Consider the following 16,099-nt stretch of genomic DNA (forward strand, 5'->3'; position numbering starts at 1 on the left):
TCAAGCGTGTATAGTGATCGATCGAATAAGAGTCTGGTTACACCCGCCTAAACAGGATTAGGTAGCCTGGAGACATGTCTAGTATGGTTGTCTGGCATTCTCCACCTACCATATAGTTTCCGCGGCTTCTACTGGGCTTTTCAATGTTTTGGAAATTCATGTTCCGGCGGAAACTGAATTGAATGCCCGGGAAGCCTCCGCAGGGCGGCATAATATGCGATCGAGAGTTGTTCAAAGGTGGAAATCTCAACAGCCTTGTACCGATACCATATTAAGAACTGTTTTGTCTTTATTCTGATTGTTTTTAATTTGAGCGGTTAGATGTAGAAGATCAAGTATCTAAGAACTTCGCGATATATTAATAACAATCAGGCCTCGAGCGACAACACGCAACATACGGACAATGATCACTGCAAGAGGAGTGACACTTGGTGTCTACAGGGGATGGAGAACTCAATTGATAGCACAAGCTAAAAGTGCGGGCAGAAATGGTGTTTTCTTTGTTAGATACAGCTCGCAGCTGAGAAAGGAGGTGAGAAAACCAGTGTTCACGCCAGAAGAGCTGGAGAAGGCACGCGAGACCCGTCTTAGAGGTTTGGAGCCATACGTCTCAAAACTACCAGCAAAATGGATTCCTTACGCAGAGCTTATGCGGCTTGAAAAACCGGTTGGTACATGGCTTCTGTATATTCCATGCACATGGGCGATCAGCATGGCCGCCATGGAAACAATGGCGCCAATTTCGTCGGCCATGTGGATGCTATCGCTATTTGGAGTTGGTTCATTAGTTATGAGAGGCGCGGGCTGCACCATCAACGACCTCTTGGACCGTAACTTGGACGATAAGGTAATCCGGTCCGTAGAGCGGCCTATTGCGTCCGGGCGAGTAAGTCCTAAGCAAGCTGTTGCATTCTTAGGTGCACAAACCGCTGGAGGAATGGGCATCCTGACGCAATTGCCCGCAGAGTGCTGGTGGTTGGGGCTGGCTTCACTTCCTTTGGTCTTCACGTATCCGCTGTTCAAGAGGTTCACTTACTACCCGCAAGCTGCACTGAGCGCGTGTTTCACCTGGGGCGCACTTCTCGGGTTTCCGGCGATGGGCGTGATGGACTGGCCCACGATGATCCCTCTGTACACCAGCAGCTTCCTGTGGTGTATGACCTACGACACTATTTATGCGCACCAGGACAAAAGTTTCGACGTCAAGGCTGGGATCAAGTCTACAGCGCTTGCGTGGGGACCCAAGACGCGGAAGATCTGCACAGCCATGTCTGTCGCGCAGATGGGGCTCTTAGGACTCGCGGGCCTGAACAGCGGGCTGTTATTGGGTCCGGGGTTTTTGGGAGGTTTGGCAATCTTCGGCTACCGCGTGTTTTCGATGGTGCGTAATGTGGACTTGGACAACCCAGCGGACTGCTGGAAGCACTTTACAAGTAACATCCGCAGTGGACTGTACTTCAGCGCCGCACTGCTGCTGGACTATTTTTTGAGAATACTCGGTTTCCTATGATAGATGCGTGTATGTATAGATATGTACAAGTTTGAGTGTTTTCAACTTAGATGCCGAGCTCTATTTAGGCTTCATAACGATACTCTTGACGCGGCTTGCGTGGTCGTGGATCTTGGAGCGTGTCTGCTCAACTTCGATCATGCGCTGAACTGGCGAGGTCGCAGGCGGAGGGCCGGTGGTTTGCGTGGCACTTGGACACTCGAGACTTCTAGCAGACTCGCCGCCGAACAGCGCATCAAAGATCCGTCCATCCTGGGCCCAGAATCGGCCCGAGCGATTGACTATGTAAAACCTGTCCCACGCGGGCCGGTGAGAGTCCGTGAGGAGAAATGCAAAGGACGCGCGGTCATCCGTCCCTTGCGGACCAACGCCGGTGTACACCTTAGCCTTTTGGTTACGCGCAACGTGGCTGAGGTCGGCTACTCGGGAAACGGGTTTTCCCGTGAGCAACGCACCGCGTGTGAGCTTGCATGCACCGTGGGGCACATAGCTGACGGCTGTGACTATGCGCGAGGGTGCATAGATTGCGACGCATGACAGCGTGAGCGGGATAAGTGTGAGCAGCGCAGAGCCTGCGACACGAGCCGCGAGCAGCAGCTTCGGGTGTTTCCACCAAGAGCTTGGGGGCTGCTGAACTTCTTCACCGTAGAGCTCGAGCGAGCTGGTTAGCGACCAGTCCGCAAAAGAGACGCCGTACACGAGGAAAACGCCAGACAGCGTCCAGGAACCGAATTTCACAAGGCGCGGTACGCTATAAGTATAGATCTGCTCGGGCGATGTTTTGGCGATGAGTGCAGCAAGCTTGGAGGAGAAGGGGAGTCCGGCGGTCGAGTGCGCGGCACCGCGCCACGTCGTGCGAGGGACGAAACGAAGAGCAGCGGGTCGAAACATCAAAGGTTTTCCAACAGCGGCGGCGGCGGCGGCAACTGTAATGTGTGTCCGGTAGAAGCGCTTTTCGTTGATCTCGAGTTTTCATGAGCTCATCTTGAAAATTGATACTTGAAATATATACACCATACACATCATGGTATGCACAGCAGGCCGGCGACGTGCCGGCTCTGCTCAGCGCTGGCTCTACTTCTGAAGGCTCTCGATCTCTTCGCTGAGCGCCCGCAGGTTCGCGCCCACCACCTTGCCCACGGTCTTGCTCTCGCGAGCAAACAAAAACGTTGGCATGGCGCTGACGCCGCAGAAGCCCGCGATGTCGGGAGCGCTGTCCACGTCCACGCGGTAGAACGCCACGTCAGTGTGCTTCTCACTGAGCTTGTCGAAGTGCGGCGCCACAGCCCTGCAGGGCGCGCACCAGGTCGCGTAGAAGTCGATCACGCTGAGGTTCTTGCGCGCGACTGCCTGCTGGAACTGCTGTAATGTCTGCAGCTGCGCGACTGTGGACTGTGTGCGCGCGATTGGGCGCAGGAGTGTGCCATTGCGAGGCAGAGCTTGCGAGCAGCGGAATACGGAAGTCTTGAACATCGGAGAGGAAGAACTGCTTGTCGTTGCACTGGCCAATCTCTCCGCGATGCCCTCTTTTCTCGCGGTGTGCGTGCGAGAAAGAACACCGCGAGCATGCCAGTCCGCTGGAGCCAACGGCGCCGGAGGGGCGGGCAGTTACCCGGTCCGGAATGTGATCCCGGTCACGTGAGCAAAGATTCGCACACGTGCTATCACGTGGTTCGCCACGCTACACGTCGTGGAACACCCAGCCGCTCTCGTGCACGAGCGCGCGGCTTGCCGCGTCATCCTGGGCCAGCAGGTACTGCTCGACGTCCACACCGTACTTCTGCCACGCGATCGCGGGCGGCGCGTGCGCGCGCCGCCCGCGCCGCGCTCCCCGCTCCATCGCGAAGATCTCGCGTAGCAGGGCGCGGTGTCCCACAAGCGCGTCGACAAGCTCCTGGTAGTTGTGTGTCTTGTCCAGTTGTGTATACAGCAGTCGCAGCTGTTTGAGGAAGAACTTCTTTTGCATCAGTTTGTTGTGGAGATGCGCCCTAGAATGTTGCAGGAGCGCGTAGTCTGCGTTCTCCGAGAGCGCCTGCTCCTGAAACTGGCGCACTAGTTCGTAGGCCGCGGGTGCGGGAGGGTCCGATGGCATTCGGGAGGCTAAACGGCGCGTCGTTGTTGTTTTCGCTTCGGCAGTGGCAAGACCTTCGCGAGGTTCTTTGCTGGAGCCAACTTTTTTCGCAGATGGCGAATACTACTAGAAAAATTAGCTGAGCTCCGGGGCAAGCAAAGATGGGAGAAAGAGATAAAGAGCGGCGAGTTTTCGGGCCGCAAAATTCGCCACGAGCACTCTGGCGCCGGACCCTCGCAACGCCGACGTTGAGGCGCGGGACCGCGAGGAGGCTAAGCGTGGCGGAGCGAAATGGGCGAAATACTGAGGTATATATCACGTGAGACGAGACTTTCACGCCTCACGCACGTGACCATGTACTTATATAGTGATAATATGTAAGCATCACGTGATATTTGAGGAATCCTTGCCACGTGTTGATCAGATGACCTTGTCATTCTTCGAATTCGGCCGTCGTGTGCTTCAGAGTGGTTGTGATAGCGCCTTGTCCTCCGTAACGGGCTGGGTAACGTAGTCTCTGCGCTCCCGCGTGTGCCAAAATCAGTCGTTCTTTGCCCTTCTATCCATAGTCAAGCGTCAGTTTGGTACAAAGTGACAGACGTGGGTGTCTCGCCAGCGGAGCTATGGGGTACCTACCAAACTGCGATGTAATCTTCTTCGCTTGTCCTGTCTGCTTTCTTCGCGATCAGCTCCAGGGCCCGAGTTTAATACCCTGCAGTGCGGACCCTTAGTGCTGTCACTTGGCCCAACGGTTCGTCACGTGCTCGCCCTTTTTCGGTTCTCGTTTACTACCGGGAAAATTTTGACTTGAAGAAGACTGATGGGCTCCCATCCAGCAGGACCAGCTCTTGCCTGCCCAGCATCTCCGCCCAATGTCTATCTACACGGCCTCCACGACTGCGCCTGTCAACATCGCGGTATGTTTTATCCCTGGGACGGCGCTGCGCGCCGACAATGGTTCGCGGTTACCGCCGCTCTCCCCTACCCCACCCTAGCTTCTCTACTAACAGGACAGCTCTGTGCAGACCCTCAAATACTGGGGAAAGCGGGACAAGACCCTTAACTTGCCCACAAACTCTTCCATCTCTGTGACGCTTGCGCAAGAAGACCTGCGGACGCTAACGTCTGTCGCCACAAGCGAGTCCTTCACGGAGGACCAGCTATGGCTCAACGGACAGCCCGAGTCCCTGCAGGGTGAGCGTACGCAGCACTGCCTTCAGGACTTGCGTAACTTGCGTTCGCGCATTGAGGCTCAGGATTCCAGCCTGCCTCGCATGTCGCAGTGGAAACTGCACATCGTGTCGGAAAACAACTTCCCCACAGCCGCGGGGCTAGCTTCATCTGCAGCGGGGTTTGCCGCCCTCGTTATGGCTATTGCCAAGCTCTACCAACTACCTGACTCCCACTCCGAGATCTCCAAAATTGCTAGAAAAGGATCTGGTTCCGCCTGCCGGTCTTTGTTCGGTGGCTACGTTGCCTGGGAAATGGGATCCGAGCCTGACGGCTCCGACTCTAAGGCTGTGGAAGTCGCTCCTCAGTCCCACTGGCCCGAGATGAAGGCTGCTATTCTTGTTGTTAGCGCCGACAGAAAGGACACTCCATCTACTAGCGGCATGCAGCATACCGTGGCTACTTCCGACTTATTCCAGGAGCGTATACGCAACGTGGTTCCCAAGAGATTCGAGGAGATGAAGCAGGCCATCCAGGACCGCGACTTCACCCGGTTTGCCGAGCTCACTATGCGTGACTCTAACTCTTTCCACGCTACTTGTTTGGACTCATTCCCTCCAATTTTCTACATGAACGATACCTCCCGCAAGATCGTGAAGCTCTGTCACCAGATCAATGCCTTCTACGACGAGACCATCGTGGCTTACACTTTCGACGCTGGTCCCAACGCTGTTTTGTACTACCTCCAAGAGAACGAAGCCAAACTCATGGCCTTTGTGCATCATGTGTTCCAAAAGAACTCTGGCTGGGACACCAAGTTCTCTCAAAACGACCTCGAGAAATTCAGTGAAGTCTTCAAGACTCGCGTCGCCCCAGAGGTGGCCTTTGAGTTTGACGAAGAACTTTACAAGGGTGTCTCCCGTGTCATCCTTACTCAAGTTGGTCCAGGGCCCCAGGACACCACTGAATGCCTCATCAACAAATCTACGGGCTATCCTAACTAAAAGTGCCAAGCCTTCACGACCAAATCGCGCCAATAATAACCGCAAGCCTCTTGTATCTATTATAGTTCAATATTCCAAGATCGCATGCTTTGTCGCGACTAGCAAGCTGAGGCCTCATTTAGAGGCTAGATATGTTTTTCATAAATAATCGTTAAGTAACCACGACGATCCTTCTTAAGTTATAACTCTTCAACCTTAAATTAACAACAAAACAAAAAAGAGCAAATCGCTTCCCCAAAAAGCTCTCGAACGCAAGACGATTGCGTGGCACTAGCTGAAGAAGCATTTTCAAAGCATTTATTGCAGCTCTCGCATTGGAGTCTGGATACTAACCTAAGCTAGTTTACGATCCCAATAATTAGTCAACTCATCTTACAAAATTAGAAGTCTCCTGCACACCTCACTTCAAAACAGATGTCTAGTGAAGACCACGTTGAAGACGAGGGTGGCTTCGAACCTAATGAAGATCAGTTCGAAGTCGACGGGAGAAGCAAAAAGCGGCGGAAGGCCATCAAACAATGCCTTTTTTGTCGAAAGCGCAAACTCAAGTGCGACAAGAAAAAGCCCATGTGCACGACTTGCGTTACGAGGGGGCTTGGCGAATGCATATACGTCGAGCAGTTTGGACGCGACGTGAGCGCCAGAGAGCTACTAAACTCTGCCCCCAATGTGGACCTGTTGAACAAGATCAAGGCGCTGGAGAAAGAACTTGACTCATACAAACATACCTCTCTAACTAAGGGGGAAGGCTTCAATCCACTACGTGACGTTCAAATACTAATAAAGAAGGATGAAAGAACGATATATCATGGCTGTACAAGCTTCAGGGCTGCTCTAAGCGAAAGCCGCTTTAAGTTCAGCACTTATCATGCCTTTTTTTGGGCAAGAGTCAAAGACGACAGGCGTCGTTGGAAAGCCTTGAATGGATACACAACTCTCAAAGAAATCACAGTTATAGAAAAGGAGCGGGATAATGGACTTTCGGTGTTGGGAGCGGTTTGCAAAGCGTTACCACCTTTTGAACAAATTGAGGCCATTGTCAAAAAGTTCTTCACAAGTATTCTCCTTGAGGGATATAAGGTTTTAGACATGAAAAAGACCTTGCAAAACTTGCACATGAGTTTTATACGGGGTCCTCAAAACCCAATCACAGGCATGCATCCTGTCATTCACCTGTGGCCCTCCTTCAAGAAAAATTACTATTGCATAGGGATTATTCTCGAGATTATGTGTCTTATGAGCTATAGCAGTGTTATCCCCGAAGCTATCGATGTCTTCAACAAATATCTTACCTCGTTTGTCACAAAAAAGGCTTTCTATATCGAGCGGGTACAATATTTGTTCCTAAGGTATCTATATAAGAGTCTCAACTACGGGGGTGGGGACGATAGTAATTTGGTCTTCCTTGCACAGGCCATGTCTGCGAGTGCCATTTGCGTTGGCCTTCACCGAAACATCCGAGACCTGCTTAAAGGTGACAATGTGGATCGCGGCGATGCCGTGTACTTCGAAAACTTGTGGCTTTGGATTTTACAAGCCGATTTGGAGACTTCATTCAACGTTGGAACGCCACCTAAAATTGCTGAAAGTTTTGTAAACTACCAAATGATTGAAGATCCGAATTACGGAAGCTGTGAACTATTGAAAAACTTGATCAGGCCAATGAGAAATATTATGACGGTGATATACCTGGAAAATCGAATACCTGATATGGAAGCTATAGTCGGTAAAATCAAGAGGCTTCTGGAAACTCACTTCAAGCCGCTTAAACTTTACAGAGAAAAAGAGAACCTGAAGCAAATTCCATTCGTGGAAATCGACCTCTATACTTGGCTACTCGGCATGATCGGTGTTTTTTCAAATTTCCGAAGAGTATATTTCAAAGATCACAGCCCTTCGGCTATTAACAGTGCCTTACAATTCACGATACTGCCGCTTGCAATGTCGATGAGTACAATTGAAGCTTTTTTTGAGCTTGATAAAGAAGCCGCGGCAAAAACACAAGCTCCGTTGCAGGGCGGACTACCATTCCATCTTGCAATAGCAAATTCATTGGTTCAGAAGCACTTTCCTAGATCTTTGAGTGAGATCTACACTCTCATGGGCTCCTTGGGCTCTTTTCCTGACTTTGGGACAGCGCGCTTTCAGTATCCTTTATCTCCTGTCTTTGATATTCCATTGGACTCCTTAGAGTGTGTTGGAGACCATTATGTTTCTTTCAAGCAAGCCTCAGAGGTTATAGAAAACCTTTTGAGTAAATGGGAAGAAGAAAAGAACCGCGATATGGTGAAGCTTTTGAAACGCTACTCTTATGCCTTTGTCGTCTCTTATGCGATCCAAAAGTCCCACAAAGATCTCTTTGATCAGTGCTTCAAAAGAAGAGAGCTTCAGTTTACAAGGGGCGAAGAACAATCAAATCCTGATATGGAACAAAAGGCGGCCCTACCATCTCCGTCAAACAGTTTTGGTGGACAAGAGTTTATACCTGACGAAACATTGAAAGAGCTTGCTGACGAGTTTTGGAAGAACTATGATATTGAAGTGGATGATTTCTTTTCAGACGCTTTTGACCAGACTTCTATATGGTTTGATTCTTCCGCGCAACCACAGCAATAGGGATCTAGGCTTAACACGCGTTATTTACTTACACATCATCTCTTGTAAATACTAATTTCTATCACAAATACCTTTAATACAAATGTGGATAATGAAACAATACTTTCATCTCATTTTCGTAGGACTTAATGTTCAGAAGTTTTAGCCAAAGTGCTCTGGTGTTTTTAAAGGACGTTCTGAGCCACCAAGGTCGTCGCTGATGTCTCAAAAATAGACACGCTGTATGATATGAGCCGATCGCATCTTTGCAATTGTTTTGAATTTGGAAGGTGTCCACTTAGTTACCTGTAAAAGGAAGCCCATTTGCACTACAGGTTGCTTAGGCTAATAAGTCAGCAACAAGGGCCCATAGATTAACGCTAATGCAAATTAAAGTTAAATCTTACTAATTTAAAGTGTTGCGTTCAAGAGCGCTACTGAACCTCCGAAAAATCTGTATGTAATACAAGTTTGTAACCATGAAAAATATTATAACCCGCAATACTCTTTTTGCTTAAAGTACGTACGCGAAATCGTAAATTTGTGCATGGACGGTTTGCATGTTTTTCCCCAAGTTAATCACCAATGCGCTCCCACCCATGTATAGTACAAGTTTCTGGGATGCTCATTTAAGCAAACATCTATTCCTTGACCTCCCTAAGCTTGGGCTCTGATTTTTTGGTATACTTCCATATACGCGCTTTGCAGTCACCACTTCCGGTAGCGAAAACGCCGTATTCAGGACCTAGTGGGTGGTCATTAGCGACAGCGACAGATATAACTGAGTTTCTGTGGCCTTGCAACATTAGCAGAGGGTTTCCAGAAGGCGTGTCCCAGAACAAGACACCGCGATCTTTTGAGCCAGAAAGTATGAACTCGTCGTTTTGAGTTGTTGCGACGGACAAAACAAAGTCTTTGTGCCCAGTGTATGTAACTTCGCTTGCAGCAGTGTTGGCTTTCCCTTCTGTGCTTCCTCCGTTGGCGCTTCTTAGATTCCACAGCTTGACCGACCTGTCCAAAGAGCCCGAGACAACACCGTGGCCATCTCTAGTGAAAACAACGCTGTACACTGAGTCCTTGTGGCCTGTGCCTAATTCATTTTCCGAGTCAAGTCTCTCGACCAAAAAACCGGTTTCTGAGTCCCAGATACGCACTGTTCTATCAAGAGACCCGGCGGCAATAAGCTTTCCATCTCCAGGGGAAACGGCAACCGTAGTTACACCGTCTTCAATGGATAGTGTTAACGAACATTGACCAGCACGCAGGTCCCATATCCTTACTGTCCTGTCGCCTGAACCTGAAACAAGTTTGTCGCCAGAAGGGAAGTAGTCAAGTGAGTAGATATCTTGCTCGTGGCCTTGTAATGTCATAACAATCCTTCTTGTAGTGAGGTCCCAGATGCGGATAAGTTTATCCTCGGCACCGGTTGCTAAGAATTTACCATCAGGAGAAAAGCACACAGAGCGAATGTATAGGTCTGATGACGCTGAGGTTGAGACAGCAGGGGTTTGCTCTGCGTTCTCAGCACCAGATGCGCCATCGCCGCTGTTGCCTGATGGCGCGGAAGCAGCATCTTCAGACAATCTGGCGACCAATTCACCGGTGGAAACCTTGTAGACTTGAGTGGTTTTGTTGCACCCTGTTGCTAAGTACTCACCATCGTTACTGAATCTCACGCAGCACACCACAGAAGAGTGATCCAGCGATACATGGAGATCAACATCTAACTCGCGGGACAATGCAGGATTGTACAGAATGTAGTAGTCGTTGGTCTGCTTTTTTAGATGTTGAGGAACCAGCTGAGAGTCTAAGTCAAGTAAAAAGGGGGGGATTGGCTTAGCGTGGCTAGCACGCTGGTGTGGGGGAACTAAATAGTACTCTTGGGATTTGTTTTCCGAGACAGGAGCAGCGATGGGGGCCATGGGAGCCATCGGAGCTGGAGGGGCGACAGCGCCCTGGTTAGTGGGTGCTGCTAGTGGACCCCCTGAAGCTGATGGTGGTGTGGGCGCAGCAGCCGCTGCGAGAGCAGCTGCTGGCGTTCCTGGAGTACCAGGCGCAGCGGGCGCTGCCAAAACTGCGGGCCCCGTGGGAATACCTGCACCTTGGACTGGAGGACTGTTAATTTGGTGCTCGGAAGCAAGCTTCTTCATGTGCGGAGCCTGCGCGGTAATAGTAGGGGCAGTCTGCGAGGGCTCTAAAGCAGCCAAGCGCGGAGCTTGGGCCGGGGCTGCTGGGCCAGCTGCTGAGAGCGCTGGCGACTGAACGGCCTGCGAGCCAAGAACTGGGTTTTGGATACCAGGCGTAGCGGCGTTCGAAGACGCTAGGATAGGGCCCGTGGGCTGCTGTTGTTGTTGCTGCTGTTGCTGTTGCTGTTGTTGTTGTTGTTGCTGCTGTTGCTGTTGCTGCTGCTGCTGTTGTTGTTGTTGTTGTTGCTGTTGTTGTTGCTGCTGCTGTTGCTGTTGCTGCTGTTGCTGATGCTGCTGTTGTTGCTGTTGGTGCTGCTGCTGGTGCTGCTGCTGCTGGGCTGCTGCTGCGAGCGTGGCAACCTGCCGGTCGCGCTGGTCCAGCTCCAACTTCAGTCGCCCAATCTCCTCCTCATACGCGTCCTTCATCTTACGGTGCGTCAGCTCCAGCTCGTAGACCGTGTTGCGGATTTGCTGCATCTCCGCCAGCTGCTGGTTGATCTTGAAATCATAGTCCTTCTGGTTCTGCAACCGATACGTGTTTGCTTCTTGCGAGATTTGACCGAACTCCTGGCGGATAGCCTCCAAGAGCTCATTCAGTTTGTTTTGCGATGCGCTCACCGCACTTGAAGCCATTGATACGTCCAATTGTCCTGTTTCCTTCAATCAGTTACTTCAAGTGTTGATATAAGTTGACTACCTTTCATTTTTTTTTACTCACGAATTACAACAAGTCGATAGTTTCGAGCATCAGGAATCGTCCGCAACGATATCTGGCAAGAGTCTCCTTAAAAACTCTTATGAAGCCTTTATCGTCTTGTAAGTCCGCTATTTGAGTACCTAGAATTTGGGTTAAATCCTTCAGCATCCCGGAGCTTTTTTTCCGGCTTTTAATGCCCTTTTTGCCCCGATTTTTCTCTCTAGTTTTATAATATCAAAGCGCAAACGTCTGCTAATGCTTCCCTGAGACCGAGCATCAACACTTTTTTCGCGTAAGCCTTTATTTTCAGGGAACCAAAGGGGAACTTTAAAGGCCCCCCACTCGTTGGTCCTGGAAGACGCTTGTTGGGACAGAGGATGGATCCCATTTCGCAATATAAGGCGGCGGTCCAGAGCCGCTTGGACAACGCAGACATTCTAGTGTCCAAACTAGTCCACGAAAACCGAATGCTCGCGCAAGATGTGGAGAACAAAGATCAAGAAATCGAGTCTCTGAAACGGCAGCTGGCAGCGGCCGAGGCGAGGAGCAAGGAGTGCGAGGAGCGCACTGGGGCTGCGGAAGAAGAAACGGACATAGTCAAGGATCTTTTTGAGCACCTGTGCGGAGTGCGGGTTCACAAGTCGTACGAGGACGAGTCTGGTCTGTGGTTCGATACGTCGCAAGGCGGCAAGGCCGGCGTGATGGACTACAAGCTGGGGTTCGTGAAGGGCGAGCCCTCAGGTACAGAGGTGGTGTACGTGCCGCTTCTGAAGCAGCGGAGCGCCGAGGAGCTGCAGCAGCTGCAGAAGCAGCTGCCGGGGTACCTGTTCGACACCCTCAGCTTTCCCTTGCGGTCCCTACAGCAGTTCTACAGCAAAATGGCCAAGTGCCTCTCGCGGGGATAGGCCGCGCTGCTGGGAGCGACGGCGGGGTTTTATCCGGGGAGGGCGCTGGCTAGAGGGCGTTATGAATCATATGATATGTTGCTACTGTTCCAAGACCCGATGTGGGGCGCACTGGGTCGAGACGTCCACAGCGCGTGGGGCCTCGCAGCTACTGCGGCACTCGCGTGGTCTCTCACCACTAACATGTAAAAGTGTTGCTGACTATGTAACTCTCCATTTATAAAGTGATGTAACTCGTCCAAGACGGACTGCTTGCGTCGGAACCCGATCTGAAAAAGCGGTGTTCAGGCCTTCACCTCGAGCTGGCCGTTTTCGTTGACCACAAGGCTCTTCAGCAAGTTCTTCTTCTCCTCTTTGTCGTCGATGCTCTTCAAGATCTTGTAGAGCGAGGCGCCCTTCTTCTCGGACAGCACACTTTTTTGTTTTAGCGGTTTCTGCTCTTCAGGCTTTTGCACTTTTCCCTTCTGCAACTTTGCCTTCTCTAGCTTGGTATTCTTGTCCTTGCGGGTCTCCTGCTCCTGCTGCTTCTCCTGCTTGGGCTTGGATTCCTCAGGTTTCTGTTGCTGTGGTTTCTTCTCTTGAGGTTTTTTCTTGCCCTTGTACAGCGCTTTCTGGTACTTCTCGTCCTCGCTTATACACTGCGTGTGCTTCTTGTATCCGGTGCCGTCATCGAAGGTGACATTACAGTCGATGCAGGTATAGTAGGCTTGAGGGCATCTGTAGTAGTGTTTTTCGGTGTTCTTCTTGGGAACTGTGTCGTTGCAGACCTCGCAGTTGAACGTGACCATCGCGGCGTTAACAAGTTTCAAACGAGTCGAGTTTGTTTTGCAGTTCTATCGACAGAGATGCGATGAGATGACCTAGCAGTGAAATTTTTCATATATCATTACCGCCCAAGAAATACAACTATCAACGAGTCCGGACCAAAGAGTGAAGATCTTGAGCCGAGCAAGCGCGACTGGGTTGGAACGCAAAATGGTTCTGTGACGCTTTGCTGCAGCCCTTGTGTTCGGGAGGCGTCGTAACAGTTACTGGAAGACTCGGTCATCGGGAAGCACAAATGTTCAAACACCATCATGTTATCGGGAGCACAGATCACGGAATTGTTTGTCTGGTCAGGAACTGGCTTTTCTGGGTGTTATCTAGTTGTGACCAATAGCTCGTGGCAGTACTTGAGTGTATTAGTTGGTCCGAGACCGGCCGCGCGCTTCACTCTGCACGCATCTCCAATGTGCAAAATCTAAAAGCATCTGGTGGTTCCTGAGTTCCTAAGACTGAGCACCTATGCGAAACATTCCGTTTGGTCTCTTCCAGCTCACTCGAGGAAACCAGTATTGACTGTCGCGACCTTACACAACAACAGGCGAAGTTTTACTTTTCGTTTCCTTCCTCCTGTGCAAGCTTGCCTTTACCTTCAAAACAACTGGTTTCCAGCTACAACGAATGCCATCACGAGAGTCTGTATCAAGCAGTCCGGGCATCAGCAAGACTCCACCTGCATGGCCCGCACTCTCAAAGAAGTTGAATGCCCTGTTAGATAGCTCACTCCACCTCATTACCACTTAAAATATCGGGTCCATGCCAAGGCTGAGAAAGATTCAGATACGCTGCTGTCCAATGACCCCAATGGGCCCGTTAGGCTTGCACTGATCACGCGGACTTTCCATGACTCGACGGTACAGGTGAGTAACAACTGCCACGAACGCCACGAATAGCGTGCCAAAGGTGCGCAGCCCTGTTTTGGACTGGTATCCACCTCTCTGCTTCCTCCGCGCGCTTCTATCACCGCCCCGCGCGCACATTTGTCTCCGCTTCTATTGTATGAGGGCCTTGGTTTGTTGATGGCATTTTGGACGGCATGTATAGGGGCCATGATATTAACATAACAAGACATACGTTTACCGAAACACGTTGATCTTCCAAAAGACTGTTGATTTATAACAGACAACAAATATGGCTTTGGAACCAATTGACTATACCACGCACTGTCGTGAGATTGAGGAAGTATTTCAGAAGGTCGTGAGGGGATCCGACGCTGAGATCGAGTGGCTTGTGCTTTCCCCTAATAGTAAGAAGGAATATACAGCGGAAAGCGTGGGATCTGGGTTCAGCGAGTTTCTAGGCACCTTCGAGGACACGAAAGTGCAGTTCGGTCTTGCTCGTGTCAGTCCTCCAGGCTCTGACGTGCAGAAGCTCATCCTGATCGGATGGTGTCCCGACAGCGCTCCGCTCAAGACCAGGGCGTCGTTTGCATCCAACTTTGGTGTGGTGGCCAATCAGGTTCTCAAGAGTTATCATGTGCAGGTCACGGCCCGCGATGAAGACGATCTTGACGAAAACGAGCTGCTCATGAAGATCAGTAATGCTGCCGGTGCGCGCTATTCGATCCAGCAAGAGCCCACTCGCACGTCATCTGCGCCAAAGCCGCGCCCTGCAGCTACCCCAAAGGCAACACCCAGCTCTAACAACGTCTCCACAGCCCCCAAGCCTTCAGCCGACTTCACGCCTAAGCCCAGCACTACGGCATCTGTTCCCAAAGCTGCTCCAGCCTCTGCACCCAAGCCAGCTGCTCAATTCTCAACGCCCGTTTCTGGTCGTGACGCTGGCAGGAGCAACAGTAGCGGCGAGGACGATGACTGGGATGAGCCTGAAATCGAAGAACGCGATTTTGATTCAAAGCCTCTGAAGCCAAACAAGTCATCATGGCAACCGGTGGGTAAAGTTGACTTGCAAAAGCTGATTGCTGAAGAAAATGCAAAGCAGGACCCTCGCCTAGTTAACATGGTGAAATCTGACACGCCCGTTAAACTCAACCCCCAGGACGACATTCAGAAACTGAAGCAAGAGTCTAGAGCTCAAAGAGACGCTGAGCTGAACAAATTTATGGGAACAAAGCCTCCTACTGGCAGCGTACCCAAGAAGGACGACGACAAAGTGATCAGAGGCTTCCAAAACGAGAAGTCGCCCGCCCAGCTGTGGGCAGAGAAGCACCAACAAAAAGTTACCAGTCCACAGAAGGCATCAGCCGCTACTGAAGCGGCGGAGGGAAAGAAGGAGGATGAAGACGACGAAGAAGAAGAGGCACCTGAAGTGTCTAACGTCAAGGCTAAGTTCGAGAAAATGGCTGTTAATGAACCCACAATCATAAAACCTGGGCAGCCCAAGACACCTGCTCCTGTCGAAAGTGACAGCGCGCCAGCCCCTCCTAAGGCTTCGCTAGGAAGGCCCTTACCTGGGATGCATACCGAGCTTGATGACGACCAAGATGCCAATTCTTCAAATGCGCAAGACGATGACGACGACTGGGATGACCAAAGTGATGAGGAAGTGAAGCCTCCAGCTCCAGCCCCAAGGCCTTCATTACCAGCAAGGACAAGTACCGCAACTTCCTCGTCGCCTGCACCAGCTCCTGGGCCAAGACCTCAATCCAATCTCACGCAAGAGGTGCCTACAAAGACACAGGTAGATGAAAAACCTGCCGCTGCAGCCGCTCCTTCGCTGCCTACACGTACTAGCGAATCATCATATGTTCCCCCACCTCCTCCTAGAAGAAATGTGCCCGTTACTGAAGAGCCTGAGGAGCCTGAGGAGCCTGAAACTGTGGAGGGTTCTCAGAAGAATGCTGCTGAAGACGAGCTTCAACTTGAAGAAAAACTCCCTTCTGCCATTGCTGAATATGATAACGAAGCCGAGGAGCATAACGAGCTGGCTTTTGAAGAGGGTGACAAAATTATTAACATCTCTTTTGTTGATGACGATTGGTGGTTGGGTGAGCTTGAAAAGACCGGTGAAAAGGGCCTCTTTCCAAGCAATTACGTTCAGTTGATAAAATAACTCCAGAGCAGCCTGGGATCCAGTGTGTACTAAAGTGGACCTCTACAGCCTATTAAACTATACAAATGTGGTGTGAGCTTCTTTCTGCCAGATTTGTTTCAAGATTTTCATCATTTAACCTTAAATA

The 16,099-nt window shown here is 50.8% G+C and overlaps 10 protein-coding genes across 10 annotated transcripts; 5 read left to right on the forward strand and 5 right to left on the reverse strand.

Moving 5' to 3' along the window:
- Positions 1–403: 403 nt before the first annotated feature.
- Positions 404–1,510, forward strand: COQ2 (4-hydroxybenzoate octaprenyltransferase; the record flags this gene model as incomplete). The annotated part of the gene is made up of 1 exon (XM_002551723.1): positions 404–1,510. The coding sequence occupies one exon, from the start codon at positions 404–406 to the stop codon at positions 1,508–1,510; it is 1,107 nt and encodes a 368-aa protein (XP_002551769.1).
- Positions 1,511–1,570: 60 nt separating this feature from the next.
- On the reverse strand, positions 1,571–2,401 carry MRX15 (Mrx15p; the record flags this gene model as incomplete). Its single annotated transcript, XM_002551724.1, has 1 exon — positions 1,571–2,401. The coding sequence occupies one exon, from the start codon at positions 2,399–2,401 to the stop codon at positions 1,571–1,573; it is 831 nt and encodes a 276-aa protein (XP_002551770.1).
- A 183-nt stretch (positions 2,402–2,584) lies between these two features.
- On the reverse strand, positions 2,585–2,983 carry TRX3 (Trx3p; the record flags this gene model as incomplete). Its single annotated transcript, XM_002551725.1, has 1 exon — positions 2,585–2,983. The coding sequence occupies one exon, from the start codon at positions 2,981–2,983 to the stop codon at positions 2,585–2,587; it is 399 nt and encodes a 132-aa protein (XP_002551771.1).
- Positions 2,984–3,191: 208 nt separating this feature from the next.
- AHC2 (Ahc2p) lies at positions 3,192–3,602 on the reverse strand (the record flags this gene model as incomplete). The annotated part of the gene is made up of 1 exon (XM_002551726.1): positions 3,192–3,602. The coding sequence occupies one exon, from the start codon at positions 3,600–3,602 to the stop codon at positions 3,192–3,194; it is 411 nt and encodes a 136-aa protein (XP_002551772.1).
- Positions 3,603–4,453: 851 nt separating this feature from the next.
- MVD1 (diphosphomevalonate decarboxylase MVD1) lies at positions 4,454–5,755 on the forward strand (the record flags this gene model as incomplete). The annotated part of the gene is made up of 2 exons (XM_002551727.1): positions 4,454–4,498; positions 4,607–5,755. The coding sequence occupies 2 exons, from the start codon at positions 4,454–4,456 to the stop codon at positions 5,753–5,755; spliced, it is 1,194 nt and encodes a 397-aa protein (XP_002551773.1).
- Positions 5,756–6,169: 414 nt separating this feature from the next.
- On the forward strand, positions 6,170–8,371 carry KLTH0A07260g (KLTH0A07260p; the record flags this gene model as incomplete). The annotated part of the gene is made up of 1 exon (XM_002551728.1): positions 6,170–8,371. One exon carries the CDS (start codon positions 6,170–6,172, stop codon positions 8,369–8,371), a length of 2,202 nt encoding a protein of 733 aa, XP_002551774.1.
- Positions 8,372–8,991: 620 nt separating this feature from the next.
- TUP1 (chromatin-silencing transcriptional regulator TUP1) lies at positions 8,992–11,169 on the reverse strand (the record flags this gene model as incomplete). Its single annotated transcript, XM_002551729.1, has 1 exon — positions 8,992–11,169. The coding sequence occupies one exon, from the start codon at positions 11,167–11,169 to the stop codon at positions 8,992–8,994; it is 2,178 nt and encodes a 725-aa protein (XP_002551775.1).
- Positions 11,170–11,610: 441 nt separating this feature from the next.
- CSM1 (Csm1p) lies at positions 11,611–12,138 on the forward strand (the record flags this gene model as incomplete). The annotated part of the gene is made up of 1 exon (XM_002551730.1): positions 11,611–12,138. One exon carries the CDS (start codon positions 11,611–11,613, stop codon positions 12,136–12,138), a length of 528 nt encoding a protein of 175 aa, XP_002551776.1.
- Positions 12,139–12,422: 284 nt separating this feature from the next.
- KLTH0A07326g (uncharacterized protein) lies at positions 12,423–12,926 on the reverse strand (the record flags this gene model as incomplete). Its single annotated transcript, XM_002551731.1, has 1 exon — positions 12,423–12,926. The coding sequence occupies one exon, from the start codon at positions 12,924–12,926 to the stop codon at positions 12,423–12,425; it is 504 nt and encodes a 167-aa protein (XP_002551777.1).
- A 1,165-nt stretch (positions 12,927–14,091) lies between these two features.
- ABP1 (Abp1p) lies at positions 14,092–15,972 on the forward strand (the record flags this gene model as incomplete). Its single annotated transcript, XM_002551732.1, has 1 exon — positions 14,092–15,972. The coding sequence occupies one exon, from the start codon at positions 14,092–14,094 to the stop codon at positions 15,970–15,972; it is 1,881 nt and encodes a 626-aa protein (XP_002551778.1).
- Between the last annotated feature and the right edge of the window lie 127 nt (positions 15,973–16,099).

This window comes from Lachancea thermotolerans (genome assembly GCF_000142805.1).
Source record: "Lachancea thermotolerans CBS 6340 chromosome A complete sequence".
NCBI classification, from domain to species: Eukaryota; Fungi; Ascomycota; class Saccharomycetes; order Saccharomycetales; family Saccharomycetaceae; genus Lachancea; species Lachancea thermotolerans.